We start from the raw sequence: 26,170 nt of genomic DNA on the forward strand, positions 1-26,170 counted from the left end.
GAAATAAAGATCCTGTACATTGAAGTATAGTTTTGGAGTTGGGAAAAGTAGTCTGGGAAAATAGTCACATTCCACTGAAGACTAATAAAGGAGAAAGATCGATTTATGCAAATTAAAAACCACTTGGTATAATGTCTTTTTTAGGATCCTATATTGTATTTAAGTGTTTAGTTTTCAAAAATTATGTTTTCCATTTGCAGTTAAGCATCATGCACTATTTTGTGCTGCTGAATATTTGGCAATCATGTCTCGTCTTGGGCAGCATTCTGTTGTAAATCAGTAAATACACAGACCATTTTGAAAATAAATCCCTCTGGCTGCTATGTACAAATGAGTACAAATAACACAAGAAAGAAATCAGGGAAGGGCCACTCTCCAACAGTACTGCAGTCATCCAGACTAACATGATGGCACCCTAGCCCAGGACAATGGTTATGGAAGTAAAGAGGACAGTTCCACATAATTATGGAGGCAGAACTGATAGGAGACAGATAGAACATGGTGATGAGCTAGATTTTCATTTTGTGGTAATGACTCATATGCTTTCCTAAAAATATTTATTATAGTGAAGACTTCATAGTTTTAAATAGAAGCAGTTACAGCTAAAATATATTTATTCCAACACCAAACCATTATGTCTTTATTTTTTTCTACTTTAAATATTGAATTTTTATAACCAATGTTTTGCCTTTTTTTTTTTTCTGGTGAGGTTTTTGTGATTTCAAACAACAGATCATTCTCATTTTCATATAATCTGTTCCAGGACTTAGAGTAAGATGAAAAGCTAGTTTATAAAGTTAGTATAAATTGCTGGCTAAAAGTATTGATTTTTGAGTTACAGGCCTTGGTTTGAATCCCAACTCTGCTTACTGGCTATACAACTGGTGCCATGTCACTTTACTGGGCCCCCAGCTCCAACTTCAATCCTCTCATCTACAAAATGGGAGGGGGGAGGTGGCGGGGATAACCTATCATGTCCTTGCTGCTGTGATGATTAGGAGAGATCATTGGAAGAAATGCTTCACCCAAAGCACATGACAGGTGTTCAGTAATGGTATTTATTATTGATACTGTCTCTGCTTTTATCAACACCAGAACCTGACACATAGAAGCCCCCCCAAAAAATCATTACACCAATTTTTGTTATACATTTAGATGATAAAATTCTAAGTGTGAGTAGCAAATGAGTTTCAATAGTATGTGAAAAGAATCACTATGACAAGCTTCTTCTCCCTCCCACACTCCCAGTTGCCATTTCATTTTTTCTCTCTGCCAACTTCTCACACCTCCTCCCATATCCTCGCTCTCAGTTGATGACTTTGCTTCTGACTTCATTGAGAAATTGAAGGATATGAAATAGACTGCCGTCTCCTTGCACCCATGCTTTTTTTTTTAATTTTTGTTTTTAAAGTAAGCTCTATGCCAAACTTAGGGCTTGAACTCACTACCTCAAGATGAAGAACTGCATGCTCTACCAACTGAACCAGCCAAGTGCCCTATCCCTGCACCTATGCCTTATGCTTCACTCTCTCCTGTCACTCATGATGACCTACTTTCTTGTCTAGCCAAAAACAGTTATCTCCACCTATGTGTCAGATGCCATCCTCTTTCACCTAAGGACGTAGCTCCAGGGCTTCTCCTGGCTCTCCAACACAAGATAAAATTTTCCTTCTCTAATGAATCATTCCCCTTAGCACCAGACTTACCATTATTTAAAAAACAAAACAAAACCCCTTCCAAGCTATTTGCTTCTCCACTTTCCACCCTATTTCTTTCCTCCCCTTTATAGGAAAAACTCCCTAAATGATCTGATGCTACACACTGTGTTCAATTTTTCCCCTTCTACCCTCTCTGGATCCACTTCAATTAGTTCCTTATTATTCTATTATAATTTCTTTCTCTTGTTCACTATAACTCCCATATATAAGTTTACTGGTAATAAAGAACTACAAATTGCATAACTTAAACAACAGAACTGTGCTGTCTCCCACTTCTGGAGGCTAGCATTCCAAAATTAAGGTGTCAGCAGGATCACACTCCTGCTAAAGGCACTAAGGAAGCCCTCTCTCCCAGCTTCTGGTTGTTCCTTGACTTGAGGCCATGTAATGCCAGGCTTCCTGTGGTGTTCTCCCCATATGCTTATCTCCCATCATGTCTAAATTTCCCCATTCTTATAAGGACACCAGTCATACTGGATCGGGGCCCACCTTAATGACCTCAGTTAAATTTGATTACATATATAAAGACCCTATCTCCAAATAAGTTTGCACTCTGAGGTACTAGGGGTTAGGACTCCAATTTATCTTTTTGAGGGGACACAATTCAACCCATAACATTCCATATTGCTAATCTCAAAAACCATTTTTTTTTTTTTTTGAGAGAGAGAGAGAGCACAGAGGGAGAGTAAGAGGGAGAAGCAGAGAGTTCAATGCGGGGCTCGATCACAAGACCCTGAGATCATGACCTGAGCCCAAGGCAGATGCTTAACCAACTGAGCCCCCCAGGTGCTCCTCAAAAGTCATTTCTTTTTTTTTTTTTTTTAAGATTTTTATTTATTTATTTATTTGACAGAGATCACAAGTAAGCTGAGAGGTAGGCAGAGAGAGAGAGGAGGAAGCAGGCTCCCTGCTGAGCAGAGAACCCGATGCGGGGCTCGATCCCAGGACCTTGGGATCATGACCGGAGCCGAAGGCAGCGGCTTTAACCCACTGAGCCACCCCGGTGCCCCTCAAAAGCCATTTCTTGATGATCATCTAATTGCCCTGTGACCAGCATTTGAGACATTTGGCTATCTCTCCTTCTCTAGAAGTTTCCTCATTTAGCTTTTAGGACACCACATTTATCAGTTTTCCTCTTACACTGCTGATCTTTCTATCTAAATCCATATGGCTGATTTATTTTATCATCTTACTCTCTAAATATTTGATGATGCAGACCTTGATGCTCAGATGATGATGATAATGCTCAGACCTGGAACTTCTTTTCTTTCTATGTACACTCACTTCATAGGTGATCATATCTAATTACATGATGTTAAAACCCATCAATAAACTATGATTCTCCAGCCAGGACTTCACCCTTTAACGCAAACTCATTGTCCAACTGTGTACATGACATAACTGACAGGTATCTCAGGCTAACGTGCACAAACCACACTCCTGACCTGTTTTTGCCTTTCTTCCTCATCTTGGTTAATGCTAACTTCATTGTTCCAATTTCTCAAATGAAAAACCAATTTCTATATTTCTTTTACATCATACACTCAGTCCATTGACAAATCTTACTGACCTTCCTTTCAAAACATTTTTGGGTACAATCCTTTTTACCACCCCTACTACTGTCACTCTAGTCCAAGCTACCATTATCTCACACATAGAATATTATGGTGGATTCCTAGCTGGTGTCACTATTTTTGATCTTGCTTTTCTCTAGTCTATTCTCAGCACAGTTGCAAGAATAATCCTGTTAAACAAAATCAGTTTATGTCACTTCTCTCTTCAGAACCCTTAAGTATATTTCCTCCTCACTCAGGGGAAAACAGAAATCATTTTTTTTTAAATGATTATTTATTTATTTGACACAGAGAGAGAGAGAGAGATCACAAGTAGGCAGAGAGGAAGGCAGAGAGAGAGAGAGGAGGAAGCAGGCTCCCCGCCAAGCAGAGAACCCGATGCGGGACTCGATCCCAGGACCCCGAGATCATGACCTGAGCCGAAGGCAGCGGCTCAACCCACTGAGCCACCCAGGCGCCCAAAACAGAAATCATTTTTATGATCTTTAGTCCTTATGCATTCTGGCTATTTCCCTTCTACTTACCTCTCTTAGTCTTATTTTCTACTACTTTCCCCTCCTTCTCTGTGATTCAGCCACACTGAACTACTTGTGTATTCTTTGAAGACATCAGACATGTTCTTACTTTAGTGTCTTTGTACTGGTCATTTCCTCAAGCTGGAATGTTCTTCCCCCATGTTCTTCCCCCAGAAGAACATTCTTCTCACTTACTCACTTCAAGACCTTACTCTAAATTCATCTTTTCCCTAAACTCCTTCCTCAATATAAAATTTCAGCCTCTCTCTCTGGAACGTATTTTATCTTCCCCTGCTTCATTTCCTCTTTGGCACTTACAAATCTCTATATAATCTATTATCTATTATATATTTAATATTCTCTACCCCCTCCATACACACACATAGACACACACACACACACAGACACACACACACAAGTGTACCTCCAGCAACCAAGTCGTAGAGTTCGCTACTGGCTGGAATTCAGGCAACAGGAACTGCCCACTGCTGCTGTGGTACTCATCATGCACTTACTCATTCAGTAATATTTATAAAGTCCTCCTATATATTAATCACTGTTCTAAGTACCTAGGAAAATCCAGCAAATAAAACAAAGATCCTTGCTCTCATGGAACCTACATTCTACTGGGGCAAGACAGTCAAAAGCTATAATAATTAATAATTGAATAAATTATATAAAATGTTAGCTGATAGTAGTATGTAAAAAATAAGGAAGGTAAAAGAAGATTGGGATTTGAGGGAGAGCATAAAAATACAATCTTAGGGGTACTACCTGGCTGGCTCAGTGGGTTAAAGCCTCTGCCTTCGGCTCAGGTCATGATCTCAGGGTCCTGGGATCGAGCCCTGCATTGGGCTCTCTGCTCAGCAGGGAGCCTGCTTCCCTTCCTCTCTCCCTGCCTGCCTCTCTGCCTACTTGTGATCTCTGTCTGTCAAATAAATAAATAAAATCTTTTTTAAAAATACACGATCTCAAATACAGTCCTAAATAACATGATCAGAGGAGGCCTCCTTGTGAAGCTACAGTTGGGAAGTAGGAAGATAACAGAGAGTTGAAATTTTTGTATAATCCAAATAAGAAAGGATCTGAGAAAAGAATGCAGAATGGTTGTTCATCTTTTGCTCAGTAATGCTCTTAATAACATTTTGAACTAAGAATCAGGGCTCTTTTTCAGTTTATAAAGCCTACTGAGGAAAAATGGTAGAATATATATGCCATTTTAGACTTTCAGAATAGCAAATGTGTGTCTGCTATACATGTATGTTTTAAGCATTTGAAACATGTCTTGTGGACCACAACTGACCAACACCATAAGATATAAAAGGAAAGTAGTGATATATCTATTTTTTAAAAGATTTTATTTATTTGACAGAGAGAAATCATAAGTAGGCAGAGAGGCAGGCAGAGAGAGAGGAGGAAGCAGGCTCCCTGCGGAGCAGAGAGCCCGACGTGGGGCTCCATCCCAGGACCCTGGGATCACGACCTGGGCTGAAGGCAGAGGCTTTAACCCACTGAGCCACCCAGGCGCCCCTGATATATCTATTTTATAGAAGGTATTAAGTTGTCATTATTTTTAGAGAATGAATGTATACCTAGGAAAAAGAAAGCATCAACTGAACATTCAACTCTCGTAAAAAATGAGATTTCAGTAAAGAATCAAAAATCAGTTAAGTTTTGCCCCAGTTTCTTTAAGTATGACATAATGCTTAAGTGAAATGTGTGTGACTCTCCCTTCTCTTCTGAAACCTTACTAAAAATAAACTTAAAGTGTGTAAAAGCACAAGGTCAGGGAAACTGTAAAGAAGACCACAGCAGCTAAAAGATGCCAGTAAAATTTTAGACACTGAAAAGCAGATGAGTGAGTAGTAACTGACTAGCTGTAAGAATCTAAAAACTCAGTGTCTGGGATGGGGGTGCGGAGTGGGTAGAGGTAGAGAAATTAAAAAGAAAGAAGCTAAATCACACCAGAGAACTATAAATGGTTTAGGATTTGTACCTGTGAAAGGGATTATGATAGTGCTGGTAGTGTGAAAACTGGAGTCATTGAAAGACCTACATAAAGACCTTTTGGGACCACATAGTCACACATTCTCCCATGTAGCCTGCAACTACCACCCTTCACTGCAGTAGAAGATGGAGGTTTTCTCTCAGAAGAGGTTGAACCAAAGCAATGAACTCAGGGACACCGAGCCAAGCTGAGGGAGGGTGCTTATTTAAGGAAATCCTCTAACATGGAACACAAATCAAAATGAACAAAGAGAATAATAAGATCAGAGGGAACAGAGACAATTCAGGGAGCAGTAGAAATTTGCACAAAACAAGAACAGGGTTAGTTTAAGAGAGGAATATCCAAAGAACAAGGGGGAGAAACCTAGAAATTCAATAAAATGTCTGGAAGTAAACTTAAGAAAATCTTGTAGATATTAGAGTAAGAAGACCCAGAAAAGGAAAATAGAAAAGATTAGGTAAAATAAGGAATTAGTCCCAGAGGTTAAATGACCAAAGACAAGAGATCCTAAAAGGTATGAGAGAAGAGGGAGAAGTTATTTAATATTAATACCACAAATTTCTAGAATTGAAGGACACAGCTTTTTACATTAAAAGATAACACCCAAAGCAAAAAGACTTGTCCAAGTCATAACACTGTGAAATCTCAGAACAGCAGAAGTAAAGGGAAGGTTCAAAAGCTTTCAGAGGAAGTAAATACGCCCCATGCTAAGGATTGGGAATCAGAATGGCATTGGACTTTTCACCAGCAACACTGGAAGTTCCAAGATAAATAAGCAATGCCTTCTAAATTACGAAGGGAATGTAAATCTAAACTTCTATACCTGAGTGAAATTATCAACCAAGTGTTAGGGATGGTAATACTTTCATACAACATCTCACTAATGTACTTCCTATTTCTTTTTCAAAGGCTAAGGGAGGAAAAACTCCTCCCAAATGAGAGAGTAAATCTAGAAAAATAAAAACATGACATCCAGGGAATAGGTGGTCCAATTCAGGAGAGAGGCAAGGAGGAGTCATTGAAGGATAGTGAAGGGAAACTCCAAGATGAAAAGTATACAATCACCTAGAAGCAGCTAGCCCAGACTGTGGAGGAATATGCAGGGCTCCAGAGGAGACAGCTCCAAGAAATATATGAAATTGGCATTTGACATGATATATCCAAATATATAAAGAGATTTACATAGGAACTTTAGAGATGTATAGAAGTTTAGGGTGAGAGAAATAGTATAAAAAACAATAATAATAAGGTAATTATTAACTCTAGGCTGGGAGAATCATGTTTTAAAGAAAAAGAAATGTGAATAATGTTTACATCACTATAATAATGAAAGCACAATATTTATTGAACAATTGTGTTACCACTATTCTGGGAAGATGAGAAGAGTGTGTGTGTGTTTGCGTGTGAGTAGCAGGTATGTGTATTTCTGTGTGGCTGGGAGAGGAGTTGAAAGAGAACAATATTGCCATATTACATAGTTGAAAATCATTAAGCAGCGGTGCCTAACTTGCTCAGTCATAGAGAATGTCACTCTTGATCTCAGAGTGGTGAGTTCAAGCCCCACGTTGCATGTAGAACTTACTTAAAAAAAAAAAAAAGAAAATAGAAAATCAGTAAATAATTATATGGATCTGAAAAATCAATAAATAGTTGTATATGCACATTATTATTTAAGAGTATGAAGGTAAGTACCAAAAGAAATAGTTAAATGATTTGGGATTGGTGATCTCTAAAAGTGGTAATCAAGAGTGGTGAGTGATAAGGCAGAAGACTACTGTTATTCATTATAAGCCTTATTTTATTTCAAAACTGATAAAAGAAAAGTATATAATACATGCCCCAAATCTAGCAGCTACTATTTTTTTAAATCAGTAATTTCTTTATAGTACAGAAATTTCCAGTTATTTTCTTAGGGGGAAGAAAAAGAATCCAGTCACATTAATTACAAACAACTATAAAATAGCTACTAGTAACCTAAATAAGACACTATGTGGTCAATGAATAAATATAAAAAACTCAGTGAAGAAATATAAATTAATGGAGAGACTTGTCACATCCATTGGTGAAAGGAGAAGATGCCAATTCATCCCCAAATAACTAATACTTTCAGTGGGATTCCAATAAAAATCCTAATGATTTTTGTTTTGTTTTGTTTTTGGAAATTTGACAATGATCATTATAAAGCTAACCTGAAAAAATAGGCAAAATCAATTAGGAATCTTCTGAAAAAAGAATATGAGGGTATAACCTGTCAACATAAATCATATAAATTTCAAATGACTAAAAATAAGTTACTATGGGGCACCTGGGTGGCTCAGTGGGTTGAGCCTCTGCCTTTGGCTCAGGTCATGATCTTGGGGTCCTGGGATCAAGCCCCGCGACAGGCTCTTTGCTCAGCGGGGAACCTGCTTCCCTCTCTTGGCCTGCCTCTCTGCCTGCTTGTGATCTCTGTCTGTCAAATAAATAAATAAAATCTTTTAAAAATAAAAGTTACTAGTGCAAGATCAGCAATGGTGATTTGGAACAGAATGCAGATCCCTCAGTCAGAACTTCATATATGATAGAGAAACTATCCTACAAACACTATGGCATAGAGATAAATAGTACAGATTTAGAGGGGCCAAACCACCTGGGTTCAAATCCTGGCTCTGCCACCTACTGTCTGTGTTACCATGTGAAAGTTGTTCAACCACTCTGTGCCTCAGTTTCCTCATCTCAAAACTGGAAATAATGACAGTGCTTGCCTGGGTGACATGTAAAGCTTTCGGAACAGAACCTGACAATAGCAGGTGCCATGTAAGTTCCTTGCTGTTACGTTGTTCAGTATCATAAGTCGTCAGGCCCAACTTCATGGATCCGTGCCCTAAGCAGGCAGTTAGAGCCCTGCTCTTAGAAAGGCCCCACATACTAGTTAAAGGCTTTACTGTCACCATATTAAGGTTATTAAGAAGTTTTGAACAAAGAGCACTGCATTTTCATATTTGCAATGAGCCTGGCATTTCATGTAGCAAGTCCTACAAGTTAATCAGGAAAAGGATAAATTATTCAGCAAATGGCTCTGGGGAAACTGATATTGCAATGTGTGTTGGGGATGGGGGATCCAAGTTCAAGTTAAGTTCTCATTCCACTCCATATGGCACACTAAAAAACATAACTATACAATTTTTTATCTTTTTTTAAAGATTTTATTTATTTGACAGAGAGAGAGATTACAAGTAGGCAGAGAGGAAGACAGAGAGAGAGGGGGAAGCAGGCTCCCTGCTGAGCAGAGACCTCCCCCCCCGGACAATGTGCTCGATCCCAGGACCCCGAGATTGTGACCCAAGCCGAAGGCAGAGGCTCAACCCTCTGAGCCACCCAGGTGCCCCATAACTATACAATTTAAATAAAAAACCTATGTTCTGAATTTTGAGTGGGAAGTACTGGTTTAAATACATGATGAAATTTATCTTTATCTTTTTTTTAATTAAATTTATTTATTTTCAGCATAACAGTATTCATTATTTTTTCACCACACCCAGTGCTCCATGCAATCCGTGCCCTCTATAATACCCACCACCTGGTACCCCAACCTCCCACACCCCCGCCGCTTCAAACCCCTCAGATTGTTTTTCAGAGTCCATAGTCTCTCATGATTCAGCTCCCCTTCCAATTTCCCCCAACTCCCTTCTCCTCTCTAACTCCCCATGTCCTCCATGCTATTTGTTATGCTCCACAAATAAGTGAAACCATATGATAATTGACTCTCTCTTCTTGATTTATTTCACTCAGCATAATCTCTTCCAGTCCCGTCCATGTTGCTACAGAAGTTGGATATTCGTCCTTTCTGATGGAGGCATAATACTCCATAGTGTATATGGACCACATTTTCCTTATCCATTTGTCCGTTGAAGGGCATCTTGGTTCTTTCCATAGTTTGGTGACCGTGGCCATTGCTGCTATAAACATTGGGGTACAGATGGCCCTTCTTTTCACTACATCTGTATCTTTTTTTTTCTTTTTTTTTTCCAATTTATTTATTTTCAGAAAAACAGTATTCATTATTTTTTCATCACACCCAGTTACATCTGTATCTTTGGGGTAAATACCCAGGAGTGCAATTGCAGGGTCATAGGGAAGTTCTATTTTTAATTTCTTGAGGAATCTCCACACTGTTCTCCAAAGAGGCTGCACCAACCTGCATTCCCACCAACAGTGTAAGAGGGTTTCCTTTTCTCCACATCCCCTCCAACACATGTTGTTTCCTGTCTTGTTAATTTTGGCCATTCTAACTGGTGTAAGGTGATATCTCAATGTGGTTTTAATTTGAATCTCCCTGAGGGCTAGTGATGATGAACATTTTTTCATGTGTCTGATAGCCATTTGTATGTCTTCATTGGAGAAGTCTCTGTTCATATCTTCTGCCCGTTTTTTTATATGATTGCCTGTTTTGTGTGTGTTGAGGAAATTTATCTTTAAAAATTAATAATATATATTTTCTAATACTCTTCACTGAATAGGCCTAAAAGCAAGAGCTCAATAGCAAAGAATACTTTTAGCACCTGGATTTGGTCATATAACACTTCCCACTAAAAGGAGCTAGGGTTTCTTGGAGAAATGGCTGAATCCAGAATTTGCACAGGAAATGTGCGAGATGAGCCTTTTTGGGAGCCTAGAACAGGAAATCCAAATGAGAAAGTTGTCATAACAGAAAGCAAGGCAGTTAACAAAGACTATATAGACGTGCCAGTTAGAAGAGGTTCCTAGGGTGCCTGGGTGGCTCAGTGGGCTAAAGCCTATGCTTTTGGCTCAGGTTATGATCCCAGGGTCCTGGGATAGAGCCCTGCATTGGGCTCTCTGCTCAGCAGGGAGTCTGCTTCCTCCTCTCTCTCTGCCTGCCTCTCTGCCTACTTGTGATCTCTGTCTGTCAAATAAATAAATGAAATCTTTAAAAAAAAAAAAAGAAGAAGAAGAAGAAGAAGAAAAAGAGGTTCCCAATGGCCAAAGATGAGATATTTTGAGGATCAACAGTAAGGATAACCATGGCAGGTTATCATGTATATTTAAATGCATGAGTTCATAATGGTATTCAAAAAAGAAAAAAAGCTTAAAAAAAAAAAGAAAAAACTTAATGGTCATCTGAAAACTGGTGAATACAGATAATAAAACAAGCATTTACCCTGCCATTATTATAGGAAATAAATCTAAGTGTAACCAAATAGTTGATGGGAGGAAGTTACAAGAATTCTAACTAATAAATGAAAAAGAAAAGTACTAGAATATCACAATTTTGCAACTCCTTATGATGTAATGAATCTAAGGGGTGATCATCAGTAACGACTAATATCACAAAAAAAGCTAACCATGCATTCAATTCTATCCAATAGAATTTTTAAATCCTGAATACTGTTTTTCTGAAAATAAATAAATTGGAAAAAAAAAAGAATTTTAAAATCCTACCCAAATCTAATCAAGCCATTAGATCTGATTACCAATTTAGAGCTAATTTAAGGAACAGAATAGTATGTTAAACAGTATGTCATGGATACAATCAGCAAAATCCCACTGTGGGAAACCATGTAAAACAAATAATCCAGTTTCTTCAATTAATAAATTCCAAGGAAAAAAATAGGAAAGAGAGAGAAAAAATACCTATAGTTTATAAAAGAGACAGTAACTACTCATAATATGTGGACCTTATTTGGATCCTGATTCAAATAAAGTAAAAACAACAACAATGAGAAAGTCAGAGAAATTTGGACATTTACTAGGTTTTTTTATGGAACACGGAAAAAAAATTAAATTAAATTTTTTTAAAAAAGAGTTGGAGGGGTGCCTGGGTTTGCTCCTCCTTCTCCCTCTGCCTGCTTGTAGTCTTTCTGTCAAATAAATAAATAAAATATTAAAAAAAAAAAGAGTTGGAGCCCTATGTTAGGTGTAGAGATTACTTCATTAAAAACTTAAAATAGCTGTACCATTAAAAAAAATAAACATAATATTTAAGAACTACTGATGCGTATTTCTGGTTGTCACAATGGTGTTTTGCTTGTATTTTTTTAATTTCTTACCTTTAAAGATACATATAAAAATATTTACAGATAAAATGAGATGCTACATGTGATTTGTTTGAAGTATTCCTGGGTTGGGGAAAAAATGGACAGAAGTTTCAATGGAACAAGACTGGCTGTGAGTGGAAACTGGGGGCTGGAAATACGGAGTTTTCAATTTTTGTTTGTAAATTAAAAGTATCCCTTGGAAGTTAAGAAAAATTGTATCCAGGCAGAAAAAAAAAAAAGCTCACTTGTAAAAAGATATTTGAACTATACAAAATATATGACTGAGTATTTTACTGCTTTGAATGCTGAGTGACTTTCTAACCATAAAATAGATGAATTATACAGTAAAGAAAATACTGCTACTTTAAAATAAAAACTAAAAATTTGTGTATGCTTTCAAAAGATCATGAAATAAAATAAAAACTCTGGAAGATAATACTTGGCACTTACAGCAAATAAAAGTTTAAAATACTTAATATATAAGGAAACAAGAGTAGCTAACACACTATGCACACTTATAAGAATTTTACAAAAACTGTCTAAGTTATTAAAAATAGAAAAAATAGGGATGCCTGGGTGGCTCAGTCATTAAGCCTCTGCCTTTGGCTCCGGTCATGATCCCGGAATCCTCAGATCGAGTTCCATGTCAGGCTCCCTGCTCGGTAGAAAGCCTGCTCCTCCCTCTCCCACTCCCCCTGCTTGTGTTCCCTCTCTTGCTGTCTTTCTCTCTGTCAAATAATAAATAAAATCTTTTGAAAAAATACTAAGGGCACCTGGCTGGCAGTTGGTGGACCATGCAACTATTGATCGCCGGGTCATAAGTCTGAGACCCACCCTGGGTGCAGAGATTACTTTAAAAAAACAAAAACAAACAAACAAACAAACAAAAAACCCTACTAATATTCTGTAGCCTAATACCTAATTCACAGAAGCCCGAATAGTCAATAAGTATGTATTTAACTTCACAATAATAAAATAATTGCAAATTAAATTTTACTAAGATTTCAACTTATCAAAATAGTGAAGATTATTGTTAATGACTAACACCTGTTGTTGATGGTGTAGCAAAATGGTTGACTTTTTACATTGCTGGTGGCCATGTAAATTGGAAGAATCTTTCTGGAGAGCAATTGGGCAGTGTATTAGTTGAGGTCAGAAAACATTTATACCTTTGACCCTATTGTTGTGCTTTCAGGAATTTGTAGTGTTATTGTTATCAGAGATACATGCAGAGATGTATGTGCTAGGCAGTTCACAAGAGTTTTGTTTGTAATAAAGAAAAGTTGGAAGCAGCGAGTTTTGGTGGCCCAGTTAGTTAAAGGACCCACTCTTGGTTTTGGCTCATGTTATGACCTCAGGGTCTATGGATGGAGCCCTAAGTGGGGCTCTGTGCTCAGCACAGAGTTTGCTTAAAATTCTCTCGGAAAAAAAAAAAAATTCTCTCAGTCTCCCTCCTCCCTCTGCCATTCCCTCCTCTGCTCTCTCTCCCTCTCTTTCTTTTCTCAAAGAAAAAAAGAAAGAAGAAAAATTGGAAGCAACCAAAATTTGAAGAAAAAAAAAAGAGAGAACATTTAAATAAATTATACAATAGCAATACCTTAGAATAGTAGGGAATCATTAAAGTCATGTTTTCAAGTGGAAAATAACCCATCGACAGGTAAATGAAACTTTAATTGTTGAGTATCCATAGAATGAAATATTAATCATCAATAAAAAGGAATAAATAACAAATATACAACATGAATAAATCTCAAAACATTATGCAGAGCAGAAGAAAAGTTAAACCAAAAAAAAACCCAGAATATACCATTTAAAACCATTTATATGTAATTCTAGAACAGGTAAAACTTACCTCTGGCAAGGAAGTTGGATAAATGGTTGCCTCTAAAGTGAGCCCTGGGATTGACTTGGAAGGGACATGAGGCAACTTTTTGGGAGGATGGAGATGTTCTATATCTTGTTGGTATGCATTAACTGGGTATATCATTTTGTCAAACTCATCTCCCTTTAGCTACTGATTTTAGCTCTCAAATCAAATACTAGTCCAAAGATTGTAGCTTAATAATATGCTAAAGAAAAAGGTTTCAGTCTTTTTACTTCTCCAGCAGCCAATACCCTCAACCATAGAGTGAGGAATTGAATCAGGGAGGGTTCAAAGTGCCTTCCACCCACCCAAAAAATGTTATTTGTCCTTAGGAAACAAATTAGATATAACCATAACTAGAGAAGACCATTTTACGTGGAGACATAAACCTTTGAATGTGTGAGTTTCCACTTAAAAAGGAACAAAGAGCGTGCCTGGGTGGCTCAGTCAGTTAAGCTTCTGTCTTCCGGCTCAGGTCTTGGGAATTCCTGCTCAGCAGGCAGTCTGCTTCTCCCTCTCCCTCTGCCCATCTCCCTTACTCATGCTGTCTCTCTCTGTCAAATAAATAAATAAGATCTTAAATGAAAAGAAGAGGAGCAAAGAGAACATTCAGCTGATTACCAAAATTCATCCTTAATATGTGAAAACATAGTTCTGAATCATGGCAATGAATTTTTCTTAATTTCATGAAATTTGACTTCCTGGAAAACCACGCACAATGGTCACTGAAAATTTATTTTAATAACCTTAAATGGAAATGGTTTGATTTAATGGTCTTTGAAACTGGCCTGATGTGAGTATCTGGAAGATGATTGATGCTGGAATCAACAATGTCTCCAAATGAGATTAAAAACCTTCAAATAATACCAATAGCAATTAGAAAAAAGAATCAACTCTTTAAACCATTCATTTTAGTTATGAAGTGATGCATATACATTTAAATGCAACAACCACATGTTTTTGAATTTATATATTATTTTATTATTAAGCCATTATTAAATAATAAAAAGTAAATCTCTCCCAACCACTCTTCTCACCATGTTTATTTTCCAAAAGTAGTAAATGTTAACAATTTGTTCCACTTATTTCTATATATGCAATATAATATGTATTATACACAACAAAAAATATAAGAAGATATGCCCCTGTTATTAAAAGTATTCATAAAGTGTTACTTTTTCTTGCCATTTTAGTGTTACCGCAAGCAGTCACCCAGTTTGAAGAATTGGTTGGTATGGCAGAAGCCCTGCTTAAGGGTGGAGGAGCCATGTCCACATCTGCATCCACCCTCTGGAGAGCAACAAACAACTCCTCACCAGACTCATTTGCCTCAACGTGCAGTAATTCTAACTCTAATTCCAGCTCACCAATTTCCTTGAAAGCTGAAGAAGAGCATCATACTGATGAGAAACAGGTCAGTTGGAAGGCCTGCCCTATCTTTGTCTGGGATACAGTAAATACAAAAATTAAGATAAGACTACAAAATGGTGGGGCACCTGGCTGGCTTGGGCTGTGGAGCATATGACTTTTGATCCAAGGATTTGTGAGTTCAAGCCCCATGGTGGGTGTAGAGATTACTAAAGAATAAATTAAAAAAAAAAAAAAAAAAAAAAGACTGCAAAATGATCACTGTTTCATCAGGTAACTTTAGGTAACTTTTGGCCATGACCATAACATTGCAATTACATAAAACAATTAACAACAAATCAAAAAAATATTTGTTTCACAAGTATCCAGTTTAGAAAACTAAAGTCAAATTGCAGTCAATGATGAGGTTATTAAACTAGAAAATTCTAGTTTAGCGATGGGTAACTATGCATTGAGGGTTATAAAATTATATCACTGAGTGAAGGTAAATTTCAGCTTCTGCATGCTGGAAGAATATAATATTTTCCTACTTCCCCAATTTCTCTTCAAGAAACAGAAGCTAAAACGACAAGAGTTTCAATAGAATTGGGTATCAGCTTTGCAAAATATGCCTTCCAGAGCTATAATTAAATACTAACAATCTAACATTTAGAATATTTGAATATTGGTATATCAGTTTCCTTTTGCTAAGTCACAGATGACCACAAACTTAGTGATTTGTAATAACACAAATGTATTATCTCACAGTTCTGTAGATCAGAAGTGTGGTAAAATCAGGGAGTCAGCAGATGCATTCCTTTCTGGAGGCTCTATGGAAAAATCTGTTTCCTGCTTCTTTAGGTTATTGTAGAATTCAGCTTCTTGTGGTTGTAGAACTGAGTTTCCCATTTTCTTGCTGACTATAGAGGCAACCCAATTCCAGAGGCAATTTCTAGAGGCAACTACATTCTTTGGTTTATGGGCCATTCTACCACCTTCAAAGCCAGCCATGGAGGCAAAGCCCCTCTCACAATTCCAATCTGACCTCCTTCTTCTGCCTCTATTTTCTGACCCATTCTTCTGCCCCCTCTTCCCTCTTTAAGGGCTCTTGTAATAAAATTGGCCCCATCTGATAATCCAGAATAATTTCCCCATCTCAAGGTACTTACCTTTAATCACAACCATATAAGGTCACATATTCACAGGTTCCAGGGATATGGATATCTTCAGTGGGCCACTATTCTGCCTACTACACTTAGTAGGAGGTGCTGAGGATCGGACTCATCCTTAAACCATCCAATCCAGATCACATGACAAGAGACTGGATATACTCTGGAACAAATACCTCATAAATATGGGAATTATATCAAAGATAACATTTAAGTCTAACCCCTGAAATGTAGAATATGTATTAAAAGCAAAATACATCCCCTTAAAGAATGTTGATTTTGTTTTCTGGTATGTCTTAACTCAATTAGCAATATATTTTTCCGGATACAACTTTCTTTTCCTTTTTCCAGTTTCAACTATTATGTTGTATTTTTTAGTTCAAGATTGAAAAATGGCAGATTGCCCGTTGTAACAAGAGCAAGCCTCAGAAGTTTATTAATGATTTAATGCAAGTACTTTATACAAACGAGTACATGGCCACACACAGCCTGACCGGAGCCAAGTCCTCTACTTCCAGGGACAAAGCCGTAAAACCAGCTATGAATCAGAATGAAGTTCAAGAAATCATAGGTATTATATGGTTGTATTACACTGTCACATGAATCTGAAATTATTTTACCACTCAAGGTTAAGTTATTCTTTCATGGTCTTTTTGTTGTTTTTCTATGAAAGAAAAATCTCAAAATAGCCTAAATCTCTTATTAAATATGGTAAATTTTATAGAAAAATTTACATTAAAACAGTTACTAAAATAAAGCTAAATTTTATTTCACTGAAAATTTTGAATTCATAAATTCATAACTTCAGAAAAATGCATCCCCAAATCCTTTCAAACAAAATTTCAGTAAAGAGTTTAGATCTTATTTTCTCTTTCTTATCTTGGCTTTAGATTCTTTATCTTTTATTCTAGAAAAATAGGGACTAATTTCCTACTTATGTGTTTTTTAATTTAATTTTATTTTCTTCTATTTAAATTCAATTAATGAACACTTGTGTGTTATTATTTCAGATGTAGAGTTCAGTGATTCATCAGTTGTGTATAACACCTAGTTCTCGGGGTACCTGGGTGGCTTAGCGGGGTAAAGCCTCTGCCTTCGGCTCAGGTCATGATCCCAGGGTCCTGGGATGGAGCCCCGCGTCGGGCTCTCTGCTCGGCAGGGAGCCTGTTTCGTCCTCTCTCTCTCTCTGCCTGCCTCTCTGCCTGCTTGTGATCTCTCTCTGTCAAATAAATAAATAAAATCTTTAATAAATAAATAAATAAAATAAAAAATAAATTATTAACACCAGGTTCTTCTTACAACACATGTCCTCCTTAGTTCTACTTATGGTTTTTAAGTTAATCTCCTCAAATATAATCATCTAGCTATCAAGTGATTTTTTGTAAATGTCAAAAAATTCAGGGAACCACTCAATCTGAGCTCTCTGTATTTTAATATGCCATTTCTCATTGGTGTTTGGGCTGTTTTTGCAAAATGGAGACAAAACTACATTGTGGATTGCTTGATGTTTTATCTCAGTTCATACCTTAAAATGCAAAGGCCTCAAAAAGCGTTTTCATGTGTTATTGTTGTTTTTTACAGGAGTCACAAAACAGTTATTTCCCAACACAGATGATGTTTCAATTAGGAGAATGATAGGGCAAAAGCTAAACAACTGTACCAAGAAGCCAAATTTAAGCAAAAATCTGAACTCTCAGGACATTAAGTAGAACCTTTTGGTAAGTCCTCTTAACCTTCACAATCCCTTCTGTGTGGCAAGAAGATGTAATTCTTTGATCCCTGGAACCGCATTTTGTGACTATTTTATCAGAGAATGTCAGTGGCCCAAGACATGCTAATAGGTATTAGCATGGGGATGGAGGTGAGGACGGGAAAGGGGATTGAAATTGGGGGAATGCTAAATTCAAATACAGATTTTCCTTTTCCAGAACTCCTCAGAGTATTTCATACTCTTGTGCCCAAGTGCTCTAGAAATCTCTAAGAAGGCAGTAGAGTGTATAATGTTTTTCAAATGTGTTTTACTGAAGAACTTCGCTTTTTCTTCACAGAATGCATGTTAATTTGTGGGTGGGGGTAGAAATGAGTCAAAAGAGGGACATTTGATCAGTTGGGAAGTGTTCCTCTAGAACAGGGAGATACAGATCCTAGAGAAGTCTCTGAAGTACATCAATGGGACTAAACTTAAAATTCCAAACAGTCATTTGTTTTTGGCACCAACTGCTGGCTGGAAATACTGAGGTGTCCCCTCCCCCAATCTGCCTCCTGCTTCTCACTCTTTAAATCTTTACACCAGTTGTTATAGTTTGTATTGGTTTGATAAGGATTTTTTACCAACATGTTTCTATTATACTAAGAGAAAGAATTGCTCCTAGAGAGTTTTGAAGGAAATACACTTTATAGTCAGGCCCTGCCCTTAGGCAAAACTGTCCAGTGGAATTTTGTGTTCACTTCAACCCAATGTGCTGGCTGGTTCACTTGTGCTCATCCTTCCTCTCCATTATTTTTATGGAAAATAATATTTAATATTTTTTTATTCATAGAGGTATATGGTAAATACACAAGGGGAGGCTTTTCTTCCATTTTGTTTACTTTTATCTTTGACTTTCTATTTATTTGTTCTCTGCCTAACTCTAGCCACCTTCAAACATCTTATTTGTTTTTATGTTCTTACTGTGTTTTAAAAGGGATTAGAGACTTGGGTAATGTATTATTTCCCACCATCTTCTACCCATTCCTGACTACCACCCCCAACACCCTTGAGGGCGGCTTACAATTTTGTTATATTACGAAGCCTAGTTCTGATGAGGGTCACCAATACTAAAAAAACAAACAAACAACAACAACAACAAAAAAAAAAACCCACTTATAACAACTGCAGGGCAGGATCTTTCCCTTGGCTCACCCATACTGGTAGACCAACTTGCAGTTTTATACAAGATATGATTGATATTTTTTGTCTTTTTTCTCCCCAACTGATTAAACATTTCAGTAGATTGTGAATTTCACAACTTCCCAGTTGGGAGATAATTGCTTAAATGAGCCATTAGAACGGCTCGTTTTGACATAAGACTACCCAGTCATCCAGATGTAGAATAGCCAAGTTCCCCTGCTAAATGCCATGTAACCAGAGCTCCAAGGGTCTTCTCTATCAGGCTACCCTTTGGAGCACGTTATTATATTTCAGAGCTCTGCGAAGTATTTTAATATCCCAACTTCTGCCTTTTTAATACCTCAGACTGCCAAGAGTACGCATAAAACTCATCTCTATCAGTCAGTCGAGCATTGAAGAGATTAAAGTTAAAAGGGTTTTATATCAGTACTGTTTCTACTTGCAACCTAGTAGTGGTGTTAATAATCACCTGACTACAGCATTAATTCAAATAGAAAAAAGGAACAAATCTTTTGCTAGGAACGCAAAATGTTCTGTTGCTTTCTGGGCCTGAGCCTGCCTTTGTGGACAAGTTGCTTGGAATAGAAATGTGTATATTTAGAATCAGAAGTGGAGATAAACACTAGAATGGAAAAATTTTCTTAATTGTCAGGTATCTTTCATTCGAAGTATTGATAATTCCAAATTATCTCAAAAGGACTGAGAAGATATGCTGGGAAAGACAGGGTCATATCCAACCTAATTTAGCCACACTGCATAAATTAGTCCCATATAGCCCCATCTAGTGGAACGCCGCTGTGTTTTTCTCTTTTTGGTCATCTAACAGAAGCCCTAAGATGACAACACTTACTCAGGCAAATCATACTCCCTCCTCCCTCCACACCAAAAAGTATCCTTTGGAAAAATAACTTTCTTTGCATGACTATTAGCAAGGTAACATGCACTACAAAATCACGGAGACTTCCGCAAATTCCTAGGCATGCATGCGCGAAGCCTAGCAACCCCACCAGTGGGCCCTCTGGTAGACTATGCCCTCCACCCAGTGCTTAGCACAAGGTGGCCGCAGGTGGCTTGGACTTGAAACAACAATAATTTCCCAGCTAAGATTCGTTTCTGAGAGGATAAGCACTAACCTCCATCCTTCTCCCCCTTTTAGCTTTTCTCTTTCATTCCTGTGACTGCCCTCAAGTTGCCTGGGGTTCACTTTGCCAATAGCTTCTGTTGTCAATCTTTCAGGCCTTTCTCCATTTTTTGCTTCTTTCTTATAGGAACTAAAGAAAACTTTATTTATAAGAGTTACAGAATATTAAAATATCACTTCTGGGGGGACACATGGGTCGCTGGGCATCTGCCTTCAACTCCCCTCATGATCCCAGAATCCTGGGATCAAGCCAGCATCCGGCTCTCTGATCAGCAGGAAGTCTGCTTCTCCCTTTCCCACTCCCCCTTCTTCAGTTCCCTCTTTCGCTGTGTCTGTCAAATAAATAAATAAAATCTTAAAAAAAAAATGACCTCTATAACATCCCACTAAATAGTCAGCCTTCTGAAGTTTCCAAAGTTGCCTCAGCCAGTTTAATCCCTACAATAATATTACATATGCATATATTCTAACTTAAAGATGACCTAATACAGCAGTGTTCAAGTAGGATGGGAGGAAATTTTGTCCCTTGCCCCTCAGCTAGGGGTTGTTTGAAAATGTCTGGAGATAGATACGATTGTCCCAACTGGATGAAACTACTGGCATCTAGTGGACAGAGCCACAGATGTTGCTAAACATCCCACAAGTCATAGGATATTCTCCCCTACAACAAGTATTACCTAACCCAAAATGTCAACTGTGCCAAGGTTAAGAAATGTTGATCAAAAATGATTTCCTGGGACGCCTGGGTGGCGCAGTTGGTTGGACGACTGCCTTCGGCTCAGGGCGTGATCCTGGAGTCCCGGGATCGAGTCCCACATCGGGCTCCCAGCTCCATGGGGAGTCTGCTTTGCTCTCTGACCTTCTCCTCGCTCATGCTCTCTCTCACTGTCTCTCTCTCTCAAATAAATAAATAAAATCTTTAAAAAAAATAAAAAATAAAAAAAAATAAATGATTTCCTTACTTTGGAGATAATAAGACTAAACCCTAAGGAGGTTAAATGAATTGCCAAGATTATATGATTAGTAACTATTAGAGAGTCAACACTAGCATATAGTCAACTAGCATATAGTTCTTTGTATTTTTTTAAGAAATCTTTTTATTAGTTTTTTAATTTCAGTGTACTTAACACAAAATGTTATGTTAGTTTCAGGTCAGTTTAATCTCTACAATAATATTACATATACATATATTATAACTTAATGTTAGTTTCAGGTGTACAATATAGTGATTCAACAAGTTCATATGTTATGCTTTGCTTACCTAAGTGTAGCTACCATCTGTCACCATAAACCCTATTGTAATACCATTGACTTTATTCCTTTTGCTGTGCCTTTTATTTCCATGACTTACTCATTCCATAACTGGAAGCTTGGATCCCCCAAACCCCTTTTACCCATTTTGCCCTCACCCTAACCCCTCTAGCAACCATCAATTTTTTTTCTCTGTATTCACCTGTATGATTCTGCTTTTCCTTATTCATTTGTTTGTTTTTTGTTTTTTATTTTTTATTTTTTTTTAGGATTCCACATATGAGAGAAATCATATGGTATTTGGCTTTCTCAGCCTGACTTATTTCACTTAGTATAATATTCTCTATGTCCATCCATGTTGCCACAAGTGGCATCATCTTGTCCTTTTATGGCTACATTATATTCCAGTGTGTGTGTGTGTGTGTGTGTGTGTGTGTGTACACATACCACATCTTCCTTATCCATTCGTCTATTGATGGATTCTTAGTTTGCTTCCATACCTTGTTATTGCCAATAATGCTTTAATAAACATAAGCGTCCATATATCTTTTCAAATTACTGTTTTTGTTTTCTTCAGATAAATAGATAGTAGAATTATTGGATCATATGATATTTCTACTTTTTTAAAATTTTTTTGAGGAAACTCCATACTGTTTTCCATAGTGGCTGTACCAATTTACCAGTTTGTACCAATTTGTATGAGGATTCCCTTTCCTTTAATCCTTGTCAACACTTGTTTTTTCTGTGTTTTTTATTTTAACCATTCTGACATGTGTCGGGTGATGTCTCACTGTGGCGTTGATTTACATTTCCTTAATGATTAATGATGCTGAGCATCTTTTCATGTGCCCATTGGTCATCGGTATGTCTTCTTTGGAAAAATGTCTATGCAGGTCTTCTGCCCATCTTTTGAATTGGATTGTTTGGGGGGTTTCTTGGTGTTGAGTTGTAGAAGTTCTAAATATTTTGGATATTAACCCTTTATCAGATAGGTCATTTGCAAATATCCTTTCTCATTCGGTAGGTTGCATTTTTGTTTTGCTGGTGGTTTTCTTTACTGTGTCAAAGCTTTTTATTTTTATGTCCTTTGTATACATACACATACAAAGGGATACATCCTTTGTATGTCCCCAGAGTCCTTTGTATTTCTTATTGCACTCGTCATGGTTCTCCAGAGAAAAAGAAATGGGATGTATATAAAAGAGACACTTGAAGGAATTGGCACACACAACTGTAAGGACTGGTGAGTCCAAAATCTGCAAGATGGGCTAGCAGGCTGTGGCCCCAGGGAGTTGATGTTGCAGTCTTGAGTTCAAAGGTGATTATGCCTCCATCAGAAAGGATGAATACCCAACTTTTGTAGCAACAGGGACAGGACTGGAAGAGATTATGCTGAGTGAAATAAGTCAAGAAGAGAGAGTCAATTATCATATGGTTTCACTTATTTGTGGAGCATAACAAATAGCATGGAGGACATGGGGAGTTAGAGAGGAGAAGGAAGTTGGGGGAAATTGGAAGGGGAGGTGAACCATGAGAGACTATGGACTCTGAAAAACAAGGGGCGGGGGGGTGGGAGGTTGGGGGAGCCAGGTGGTGGGTATTAAGGAGGGCCCATATTGCATGGAACACTGGGTGTGATGCAAAAACAATGAATACTGTTAGGCTGAAAAGAAATTTTTTAAAAAAGTAATATAATTTGAAAAAAAAAAAAGTGGTGTGAAGGCAGAATTCCTCCTTAGTCAAAGGACCTCTGTCTTTTTTATTAAGGCCTTCAACTGCTTGGGTGAGACCCACCAGTATCATGGAGGGTAGAATGCTTTACTGAAAATCTACTGTATAAATGTTAATCTCATCTAAGAAATACCTTCACAGCAACATATAGACTGGTGTCTGACCAAACAACTTGGTAGCCTAGCCAAGCGGACATATAAAATTTTACGTTTTAGGATCAGAAATTCTGGTTTCTAAGCCTGCTCCACCTCTTGATAAATGTGTGGCCTTTGGAAAGTCACTTGACCTCTTAGAATTTTAATTTAAGGTGGGATAATAATACTATCTACCTTACGATGGATCCAGGATTTGTGGAACCTACAGCTTAATAGTATTTGGAGAACTCACCTTAAGAAACACAAAATTATGGATACACAATCAATTACAACTCTGCATAGGCTCCATGCCCAACAGAGACCTTGAGATCAAGAGTTGCGTGCTCTACTGACTAAACCACTCAGATACCCCAAAATGACATAATGTTTAAATGTTAACAAATTTCTCAAATGTCACATAATGGAGGGGGAGTTACATAATACTTTTACTAACAGCTCTATAATACTTTTATCTTACTTTTGGGAGTTGCTTACATGTTGACTGCCTCTTCATTTGACAACTTTGCGATAGAATGAATAAAAAAAATAATTCGGACTATCCTGCAGCGTAGTGGATGAAAAATTGCTTTTTTTTCACACTTTACAGAGTTTTCTTTCAAATTCTTAACTCTTCAGTAGCAACATAATTTTTAGGATTGTTGTCAAATTTGGGGAGACCTCTATTAAGTTGCTCTGACACCTAAGCTATAAGACTTCAAGGCATTTCAAGTTTTCTATGGAGTGAATCCTCTTAAATATTCTTTGAATTGACCATTTTCATATTTTTGCTAGAAGGCACTGCAAATTGGAAAGGCCACCACTAACACAACCATACATAGATGAGATGACAAAGCACAAAAATATATCCCTTAACAAAATCCTTAACAAAATCTCAGAAATGCCCACTGCCATTCCATGGTTACAATCAGAGGAGAAAATATGACTAAGGGACAACTGAAAGGGAAAGACAGTTGTCTTAACTGATTATGGTTGAAATATCTAACTTTTGCAAATTTAACAAAAATAAATATATGTGTGAACATATTGGAAGGTACTCATGCAAACAAAATTTAATTGCTTTATAGTAATCCGCCTCTAACCTAGCTCACTTGGATTTTGTGAATTTTGAAAGAGGTAAACCAGATTTGGAAAGCTGTCTGCTATTTAAACAATCAACAAATGTTACTGAAGAATGACAAACAGAATTGTTGATAATCTCTTAGGATGGTTGATGGGTATGTGGAGATGGTTCATTTCAATTTGTGGGTTTGAAATTTTACCTAATACAAAGGTTTTTTTTTAAGTCATTTGAGATAAAAATAAATGTAAATATTGTAATTGTTGTCTATGCTGGAATTCCTCTGAATAGATCATAAAATAATTTCTAAGTCACCTCTATAATAATAGTTCTTATAAACAATTTGTATTTGTAAGCAAAAATTTGTAGTAGACACTAAAATAACTCATGTACATATTAAAAGTACTATAAGAACTCTAACAAAATTTGCTCTTTTTTTTGAAATTTGCTTTTTATAGGTATTGTAGGTAACTGAAATAAAACACCTTCAGTTCTGAATCTAACACTGGATTTTGTTGGAGAATCTGCAACCTCCCTGGCTGGGAGCTCAGAGACACATAGTGACAGGCTGTGAGGCATCTGTAATACTGAGGGCTCTTGATGGAGCAACGAGCTTTCTGAAGAAGCTGCATGTAGATTCCACCATAAATATCAGCGATGCATCAAACCAGAGAATTTCTAGCAGTCAACTAAGCATGCAATATGGTTTCTTGGACATAATGCATTTTCCTGTCTCCAAATGTTTCTCTGCACAGCTAACTTAACACAATAGAGCTCTCATCATAACAACAAAAACTTCAGCCCCTAAGATTTGTCACTGTCCTTATCAATCACCATTTATTATTCCAATGACTCCCCATTTAAGTTTTTGGATCTTTAACATAAGCACATGTTTGGAAAAGTAAACAGTGAAATAATCAATATTCATGAACGTGAGGGCAGCAAAATTGGCCTAAAATCTGATAATCCTATCTAACAAAGCAATGGCATTTTCTCAATGAAATTACAGAATTACTCTGTTACCTAAAAATGTATAAAATAAGAATCTCCAGGAAAAATATGAAAGCAGCAACACCTTTTAATTTTAATGTAGAACTATTTCATTGTACTCCTGAAAAAGAAATACAGCCAGGTTTTTGTGAGTATTAAAACAATGCATCAAATTGAAATTTTTTTCTGTTTACATGCTTCTAACTTTTTATTGCCCAAGTACATTAAATACAGATGTGTAATATAAAACATAAACATCTTTTAAAATACCCTATATAAGATATATCATCCTGTGTATTTGGTTGGTTTTATTGCTACACTGCTTAGTTTTAACTGGTTTGATTTCATTGTATCAGAAGAAAAAAGAATTGAAAATAAAATCATATGGGTTATATAATCACATAAAAAGAAAAATACCATTTTGTAAATGAATGAAAGATAAAACATTCTTCATCAAGAGGCTTCTCCTGTGATGTCAGGTTGTCACACATGACAACTTTGCAATAACAAGCCATGCTTCTTCAGTTACAAGGTCATGTCTAAACTTGGAAAAGAGGATGCATATAATAGTTGGAAAGTTCAGAACTGTGGACCCAGGGAACATTCCATAATGCTGCTTGATAACAATGTGGTCGTACAAAATAAATATGATTAAGGAAATAACTTATGTGAACATTTGCTACTTTTACTTAAGTATAAATAAATCCCATTGGAAACATAAAAAA

General features: G+C 37.0%; 1 protein-coding gene across 3 annotated transcripts in view; it reads left to right on the forward strand.

Moving 5' to 3' along the window:
- Positions 1-26,170, forward strand: part of BEND6 (BEN domain containing 6) — a 51,166-nt gene extending 24,996 nt beyond the window's left edge. For all 3 annotated transcript variants that reach the window (XM_044253438.1, XM_044253429.1, XM_044253447.1), the window contains 4 exons: positions 14,908-15,128; positions 16,609-16,801; positions 17,812-17,948; positions 24,914-26,170. In XM_044253438.1, coding sequence (XP_044109373.1) covers positions 14,908-15,128; positions 16,609-16,801; positions 17,812-17,939 — 542 coding nt within the window. In that variant the 3' untranslated portion in view covers positions 17,940-17,948; positions 24,914-26,170. The remainder of the gene's footprint in view (positions 1-14,907; positions 15,129-16,608; positions 16,802-17,811; positions 17,949-24,913) is intronic.

Source organism: Neovison vison, chromosome 1 (genome assembly GCF_020171115.1).
Source record: "Neovison vison isolate M4711 chromosome 1, ASM_NN_V1, whole genome shotgun sequence".
Taxonomy (NCBI): domain Eukaryota; kingdom Metazoa; phylum Chordata; class Mammalia; order Carnivora; family Mustelidae; genus Neogale; species Neogale vison.